This window comes from Falco cherrug, chromosome 1 (genome assembly GCF_023634085.1).
Source record: "Falco cherrug isolate bFalChe1 chromosome 1, bFalChe1.pri, whole genome shotgun sequence".
Taxonomy (NCBI): Eukaryota; Metazoa; Chordata; class Aves; order Falconiformes; family Falconidae; genus Falco; species Falco cherrug.
Window position 1 is genome coordinate 17,755,125 of NC_073697.1, and position 8,159 is coordinate 17,763,283.

The following is an 8,159-nucleotide window of genomic DNA, read 5'->3' on the forward strand; positions in this document are numbered from 1 at the left end:
GCGTACCCCCGCCGCCCCCCCTGAGGGCCCGAGCCCAGCGGACGCCCTGCGGCACCGCGGCGGTAGCGGTGGAAGGCCGCCGCCGGGTATTTCAGGCCAGCCGGGCCTCGGTGCGAGCAGGAGTCGGCCCGGTGGAGGGGTTTTACTTCACGGATGGCGGCGGAACGGCTGTTCCACGTAACCTGGAGAGGCATCAAAGCCCCTCACGCGGCGGGAGAGCCCCCCGCCCCGCCCCAGCACACAGCAGCGCAGCCCGCGGGTACGAGTTGTTGTGGCTTTATTGCAATCCAGTTACAGCAAGTAAAGTACAGGCTGGCAGCACGGAGAGCAGCGTGCCCACAGTGTCGTCTGGCCACCCTGCACCGCCGTCACCGCGTCCCGCGAGGCCGGCACAGCATGTGGGGCGTGGGCACTGCTGGCGGCCAAGGGGAGGCCACTGGGCAAAGAAGAGCCCCAAACCCAGGAAGTCACCATATGCCCTACGCTGTACAGGTACCCAAAATGAAGCTGCAACCCCCTCCCCTTAGGCAGGAACTGAAAAAGGGGAACATGACACTCGTCCCCCTTTAAAGGGTGACTTCATTATTTTCAATGCTGTGACGATCGTGAGCATCCTCAGCACTCTCCAATGTTTGGTTACTGTTATCGTCAGGACTCTCAGCTGAGACGCGGCTCTCCCTGCTTTCCACACTCTGCTGGCTCTCCCTGCTTTCCACGCTCTGCTGTCTCTCCCTGCTTTCCACACTCTGGTGGCTATCCCCTCTGACACTAGCCTTGCTATCAGCTTCTGCCTCACGGCTGTCGAATTTCTGCCAGCTGTCATTTTCCACACTTTGGTCACAGTGCTTGCTGTCCAGCTCGCTGCTGTCCTGCCCGTGGCTCTTGTCAGCCCATTCCCCACTGACAGTGTGCTTCCCCAGGGAGTGGCGGGTGGCAGAATCCTCCTGGGAGAGCCCTGCTTGCTGGCTGTCTGCATCTGGAACGCTCTCATCCTCCTCCGTGGCATCATATGCAATAAGCTGTGTTAGAGAGCAAAACAAGAGAGAGCCGTCGTCACTCCTGAGGAACTGATCCGTCAACAGGTGCTGCAGTACCTCACCAAAGTGAGCTGCATAGGCTGCAGGGACACTCAAAGCCTGCATGATTCATTTCTGCCTGGAGACACCATGGTCTTTTATGGTGTCACGTGAACATTTCATGTTGCAAGGAACTCAGGTTTGACCCTGGCCTCAAATTTCACATGTGCAAGTACAGCATGATAGTGCAAACTGCAGTATTGCACAGCTTGCAGCAGCAGGCTACAGTCCTGCCTCACCACGTTGACAGCTATCAATACCCCCTGATTTAAAGTGTCCAGAGAAAGGAAACACATTCCTTCACTTATGCCTATTTTCCCCTCAACAATCCTTTTGAAAACTGACTCCCACAAAATGACATGTCCATTTTCAAGTTCGCTACCCTTTTCCAAAAACCTGGGTACCACTGCTCAGCACTATTTACCTTTTTTGCAGCTTTGCGGAGTTTGCTAGACTTCACTGCCCTCACCCTGTAGCCCACGCTGTCACCTCTGCCGGCATTGTCTCCCCGGGTGAAAGGGGGGAATGGTACAGTTACTGGAATTTCTGTGGGAAAACTTGTGACAACCTCATCAGATTCATCCGTGTCATTGGAATCATCTTCATCATCATCATCATCATCCACATCTTCATGGCTTTTGCTTGACACATCAGGGAAGTGCTAGAAAACATTTATTATGCATGAGGCAAATGAACATACATCTGAGATGTGCAGACTGGTATCTGTCCTGTTCGCTTATGCACTGTTGAGGGGCTATGTGCACAAATCACTCTGAATTTGCCTCACCCTGCTTTGGTGAAGCAAAGGGAGAGGTTTGTTTAAGGAGAGATGTTACCATAAAAAAAAATCATTTCATTGAGGAAAAACTGAGTGCTGTTACACACTGGCTGCCCTGCAGCACTCAACTGACATTTTGCTGTTCAGAACACTTACTGGTTTTACTGGGAGGTCCACACTTTCTTCTGAAGAGTAAAGAGTCTGAAAACAACATAAAACTCACTATTAGTACACAGTAGAGCTGATCAGCATGTTGACTATTCTTTAAGCACTTAATCCTAACTTGCAAATCTTGGCATTGAAAGGTGCTCTGTTTTCTCTTCCAGTTAGTTTCCCCTACCTGCTGAGGTGATGCCAGGTCATTCTGTGGGTGCTCCAGACTCTCCCAAGACTGAGAATTCACGTGGTGGTGTCGATACCTGTGTGAGTGATGGCCCCTGGCATCCTTTAAGATGAAAAAAAAAAGGGGGGGGGTTAATCCACAGAGGAGCATACAGGAGCAAGCAAAGCTGTCTGCATCACAACCTCTGTTTTCAGGCAGAGGTGGCATCTGCAATACGTGCCATCAATACCCCCTGCAATTGCAAATCCTCAGCGATTCATTGCAGTAGGAAGAGGACTCGGAACAAGCCATGATCCCAGATGAACGTTATACCCAAACAATATAATACAGATGTGCCTTTCCCACTGGCAGAGCCTGGGGAATTTCAGATCAGTTTTTCTAGCTCATTTTTTGTTCAGTGAAATTTGGAGCTATATCTAGTGACCATTGTTTATGCTAATTCTCAGGTCCTTTTACCAAGAGTGATTTATCTCCCACATCATGAAGGCTCTAAACTAAATGCAGTAGCAGAGCAAAGAATTAATTTTACATGGGTAGTAGCTGGAAATGGAGTATAAATCAAATAGCTATATAGAAGACTATTTAATAGAGTTCATTTACACCACTCCAAAAAATCATGGAAATTGTATTAAAGTGCTCTTCCAACACCAAATATTGTCATCTGATCCACACTAATGAATGTGGGTTATAGTAGCTGTGCCATGCTGCAGTCCTTTTCTCTTTTTAACTGACAGCTTACACTTTTTTCGTTAAGATTTCCAGTGCTAGTCCAGAGATGCTGCTGACAAAAGTCCACAGCCAGGACATCTAACATGGCAAAAGTCTACTGACATCAGTGGCTCTCTGCTTTGACTGTCTGAGAAACTGGCTCACAACAGCCAGGTGAGGACATGTTCTGCTAGCAGCTACAATTGTAAAACAGGTATTCTGATACTAATGTGTAATAGAGGGGGGGGGGGGGGAAGAATTTATTAAAGAAAACTCATAGAAAGACAAAAGGAGCTTACATATTTTTCTTCGGAGCTGGCAGAAATGGCATGGTGCTTGGATTTACTCACCTTGAAGGGAGAAAAGAGAAAAAGCATTTGTCAGTATTGATTTCTTTCTAATATACAAAGAAAATATGCAAGTCATTGGTGATACGCATTTGTGGTTTACTCACTGGCCATGCAGCGGTGATACTGATAAAGCATAAACACAGAACTGCCACCTTCATCGTAACGATTTACCTAGAAAATATTTTGGAACAGTGAGTCAGCAAGGTAAAATACCACAAAAATCCCATAAGCTTTTACTTTCTCCTGGTGTACTTCACTGTGCTGAGACTAGCTCTCTGCTAAGGATTCAAACTACCCATGTCAATCTTTTTCCTCTGTCCTCCATTACCACTCCACACCCAGCTAGTTTTGTAATGACTTAGCAACTCAAAAGCTGCAAGAATTTTAAAAGCAGGTACTGTGAAGTGCAGAGCCGTGGTGCGAATAGCTGCACTGAGAAGGTGAGCAGATTCCTTCTGTCATCTACTGACTTGCACTGGCAAAGGAAAAGCCTTGTGAAAAACGAAGTGCTATAAAGATCAGCTTTGGTTTATCATCATTTAACACAGTTTTGTCAGTAGAGACAAGACATGACAGATTTGGCTTGGATTCTCTTTTCAGTTATTTTAAAACTAGTTTTCAGGGTTATTAACTGGAGTCGCTGTGAGTAACCTCCGTTTATATGAACATAAACTGCTCTTATTGATAGACCTTTATTTCCCCCTCCAGAAGTTTGAACAGAATAACCTGTCTCTCCAAGCAAGAGATTAAGTGAAGTATCTGCTCATATGGCAGTTTTAGCAATTTAATAAATGAGTGATTCCTGCTGAAATTAGGAGGGTGCTGAGCTGCAGTAAATTCTGGTGCTGACAGACCAATTCCCAGGATAAGGAACATTCCTGAGAAATGAAACTGATTTACTGGTGAAAAAGAGGCATTTAAAACTTTAGTAAATCATAGCAGGGAAAAAAGGCTACTAAGGGCATATTTAAAATGCATTAGTAAGGCTGGGCCTAAGACAGGACACTCTAATAGAGGTATTACAGTTTCAAGGGTTACACTGAGAAGGGTGCGTGTCCTGTCCGTTCAGTAGCATGCAGCGCAAACTGCAAACCTGCCAGGAGAAACAGGGACATTGCCAGGTAGTGGTTACATGAGGGAGGAAGCTTTCTGTGTTCAAGTACCAGCTTTGAGTTTCCAGCTTTTCAGTAACCTCCTTCTGACATCTATCAGCACACAGATTTAAAATTGTGATCATGTATCATACCTTGCATCGCTAAAGCAACTTTGCTCCTATGAAAGCACACCTTTTTCCACAGAGAAACATCAAATGTCCCTGTCCAGTGAAGGAGTTTTCAAAGATCTCCTGCCCAACGCTTTCTTGAATGAAGCTGCAGACAGAATGGCACATGTCAGGTAAAAAAGCAGAACAAAATTACCTTTTCTGGTGCAGGAGTCAGCTGCTGCAAGAGTGCTTTTAGTGATCCTAGTGGCAGCTTCAGCCAGTTGGCTCCCAGGAACTCTGGCTTTCTCCCCTTCCCCGACTGCCTGACATCTCTGACCTCGGGGAATTTAAACCCTGTCCCAGGCACAGCCACCAATCCCGATGTGGCGGAAAAAGATGAGGTCATGAGGCTCCTGGCCGCCGTCCTGCCCACGTTCTCCGATGCTTCCTCTTTGGCTTTGTGGCTTTTGAAGCAAACAAAACCTACTCTATGGTTAAAACATCACTTATGGGCAAGATCATTAACCAGCAGGTCTCTTGAATGCACAGCATTTGGTACTGTGTAGGAGGACTTCAGGGCCTGTCTGTCCTCCTTTTGTGAAAAGGCAGAACCGGCTTTCCCAGAAACCTTTCATGCCCTGTTCTCTAGGGGGTAGGATGGTAGAATTATGTAATGTATGCAGGAAGAAAGAGATCTGAACACAAAATTCCCCAAAAAGGTGTTAACGCTTCCACAATGTTGTAGATTTTCTCTCCGGGGAATACATGTTGCAACACGAATCACAAAGACAGGGTTCAGAACATGGCCTTTTGACTTTTTGGTCTGAGTTGGGTCAAAAAATAAAAAAGAAAAAGAAAAATTAGTGTGTCGCAATAGGCATTTTGTAGCCAGAAACTTGTTTCTAAAAGTATACAAGAGCCACTGGTAATTTAAAAGGGTTTGTGCACCGTTATCAGAAATTCACACTTCTTTTCTATTCATTTGTATCCCATCTGGGTCCTTTCTAGTTTCATTTACTGTCTCGAGTGGTTTGGTTGAGTCACCTGCTACAGCTGTCTGCTCACCAAACCTGCTCCAGAACCCTTTTCAGGAATCAGATGCCAGAAATTTTTCAAATTAAAAAAAGAAAAAGGAAGGGGGGTGGGGAAAGCATCTATAGCTCCAGTACAAGGAGCGCCATGACCAGCATCAGGAAGCAAGGGACATCATGGGATGAAATTCCATATCTGCTACGGAGCAGTGCATGGCCCTACTGATGGGCAACAGATCTGTTCTGCCTCGCTTGGATGGCCATAGCTTTGGATAGATTCTGCCTCGTCTGTGACGTGCTGTAAGCCTCTCAGACCCTCTTCTATTTGGTCTTTAAAATGACAATGAGGTGTCATTCAAACACAGGAAAACATTCCAAACAGTCCTTTTAGAAGGCAGAATATTTATAACTGTTTCAAAGAAGTTCTCTTTCTCCTCATTTCTCCAGCCCAGCTGATGGCTGATGTGTCCTTAGTCAAGCAGCAGTGAAACAGACACCTTGTTGTCCCAGCCTGTGTTACCAATTTTCCTGTGCTGCTAACACTTCTGTGGCACCTTTAGAAACACCTTGAGGAACATACCCAGGTAAACTCAGCAACTGCCCATCACATCACCACACAGACCTATCTAACTATATTTTTGAGCTGAGATCAGCAACAGCTAGAAGTTTAACGTAGTCTGCTTAATAGAGAATTCTAATATCCCAGGAGGAGAACTGGATAATAAGATAGTATATTAATAGTTTTGCATGTCCTTAAACCCGTGTATGCATCCACCTGAATAAGGACTATCCACACTTTTATTTCTGGAGCTATGTGACCATTTTTATTTACTAACTCAGGAAAGACTTTTCAAGCAAAAAAAAGCCTTCAGTAACTAGCATTTCAGTAGTGGGATCTTCTGCAGATTTAGATAACCTACATCATCTCCCACTGTATCTGCAGCTCAGTGCTTCTGGAAGCCAGTTTACTGAAGCCCTTATACGCAGATACAGGACTCAAGCTGTAAGTGGATGCTATTTAGAAGTTTTGGCTTAAGCATTATGTAGTAGCTCATATATCCACATTGTAATACACGACAATTAACTTAGTAATAAGGACTGTTTCAAAACACCACTGCTGTTGACTCCAGGGAACCCCAAAACAGGTCCATAGGTAGCCATGTACCTTTGATCCCAAACACCGATACAAATGAATAGCCCAACTTGCAGCTCCCCTGACTGCTAAGAAAAAAGTACTTCCATCTGACAGAGACAAGCTTGGTGGCTCACACCACTGAATATGGGACTGGGTATGCTGGGTCCTGCTCTCCTGTCTACACACTGCATCAAATTTTAAGCCTGCAAAAACCTACTTTCTCTACCCACCATTCATCAAGAGACACGGAACTGAAAAACAACATTATACTGAAAGATTCCCTAGAGCTGATGTCTGGCCAAAACAACAAACCTTCTAGCATCTGCAGTCTGCATAATGGCATATTACTGTCTATCGGACTTTCAGGAAAACACGTATTATGTCAGGACTTGTAAACAACCTGTTTCACCAAGTTCAGCAGCTGTCTTCAGTCATGCTGGTTGAGAAGCCCAGAGCCATTAGAAACACAGTTTTCCTGCAGTTTGTGTACAGGTCAATTATCCCTGTGGCTTTTCAAGACATGTTTTTGCAAGTACCTGGAACACTTGTCTCCCAGCGGAGATGCTATGTGACCCCCAGGGAATGGTTTCTGGCAAACAACTGGTATTTCCAGTGTGGTGGGAGATAGCAGCGTTTCTGAGTACTGTCGCCAAAGCTATATGGTTGATTTTGTAAGAACTAGGGAACAACAGTGATGTTTTGAAGTAACCCAGAAGCAGGATGTAAAGCGACAGTTATTACTAAATGGCTTCATTTTATGCAAGGTCAGCCAGTACAAAGCTGTAGTAAATTTAGCACTTGTCTCATGCCTGTCATTATGTGGTTATTCATCCTGTAAATCAGTTAGTCTAGCTGAGAAATCCTTTGCCTTGGTAGGAGGCTGTGCTTCTCGTCCTCTCAGATATAAGGAACAAGCAGGGCAGAAAGGGGAGAACTTTCACGATTTTCACTTCCCACATTAAAATGCCTAATTCTGGAGAGAGCATTTGGCTGGCGGTGGCACAGCAGAAGCAACTTACTCAAATTTGTACAAGTGGGAGGGTACATGATTTTAGCTTTCAAGAGCTGTCAGGGTCTGTGCAGAGCACAACTGTGACAGGCTGTAATTTGTTGCATGTAGGTGACATTTTCTACTCAGCTATCCTGTCAAGCAGAGCTTTTGACCACAATTTCTTCCATCCCGGGCTGCCTTAGAAACATGTGGTTAGGCTGCCATTTCGTGTCGTCAAGAAGCACTATCAGTGCCTGCCTGTGCAACCTTGGACACGTACCAAAGATCCTGAGCTGAGGCATAAGTGTGATGCCCGGTGATATCTCTGGCCAGCGTGGGACATCCCAACCTGCCTGCAGTGACCTGTAATGCTCAGTCTTTCAGGAAAGCTGCCTTTTGTTTAGACTTGTTCACCAAAAAGCAAGTCTCAGGTAACACCAGAGCAGCCTTAGGTGGCAAAGACCGAGACTAGGAGAGAGAGATTAATTTCTTCAGCAGCATTAAGAATGTTATCAAGTAAAAGCCCTAAGAAGCCACAGCTTA

General features: G+C 45.5%; 1 protein-coding gene across 1 annotated transcript; it reads right to left on the minus strand.

The window, feature by feature from the left end:
• Nucleotides 1–260: 260 nt before the first annotated feature.
• SPP1 (secreted phosphoprotein 1) lies at nucleotides 261–4,830 on the minus strand. The gene is made up of 7 exons (XM_027813062.2): nucleotides 4,674–4,830; nucleotides 3,360–3,426; nucleotides 3,205–3,255; nucleotides 2,195–2,299; nucleotides 2,011–2,055; nucleotides 1,501–1,737; nucleotides 261–1,019 (listed from the first exon to the last, which is right to left on the minus strand). The coding sequence occupies exons 2-7, from the start codon at nucleotides 3,411–3,413 to the stop codon at nucleotides 567–569; spliced, it is 945 nt and encodes a 314-aa protein (XP_027668863.2). The 5' UTR covers nucleotides 3,414–3,426; nucleotides 4,674–4,830; the 3' UTR covers nucleotides 261–566.
• Nucleotides 4,831–8,159: the final 3,329 nt, after the last annotated feature.

Excerpts from the sequence above, each read along its gene's own strand:
- SPP1 (XM_027813062.2), bottom strand. The coding sequence starts at position 3,413 with ATGAAGGTGGCAGTTCTGTGTTTATGCTTTATCAGTATCACCGCTGCA. Across the intron at positions 3,256-3,359 it reads GTATCACCGCTGCATGGCCA|GTGAGTAAATCCAAGCACCA; the intron begins GTGAGTAAACCA and ends TCTCCCTTCAAG. Across the intron at positions 1,738-2,010 it reads TGGACCTCCCAGTAAAACCA|CACTTCCCTGATGTGTCAAG; the intron begins GTAAGTGTTCTG and ends AATGTTTTCTAG.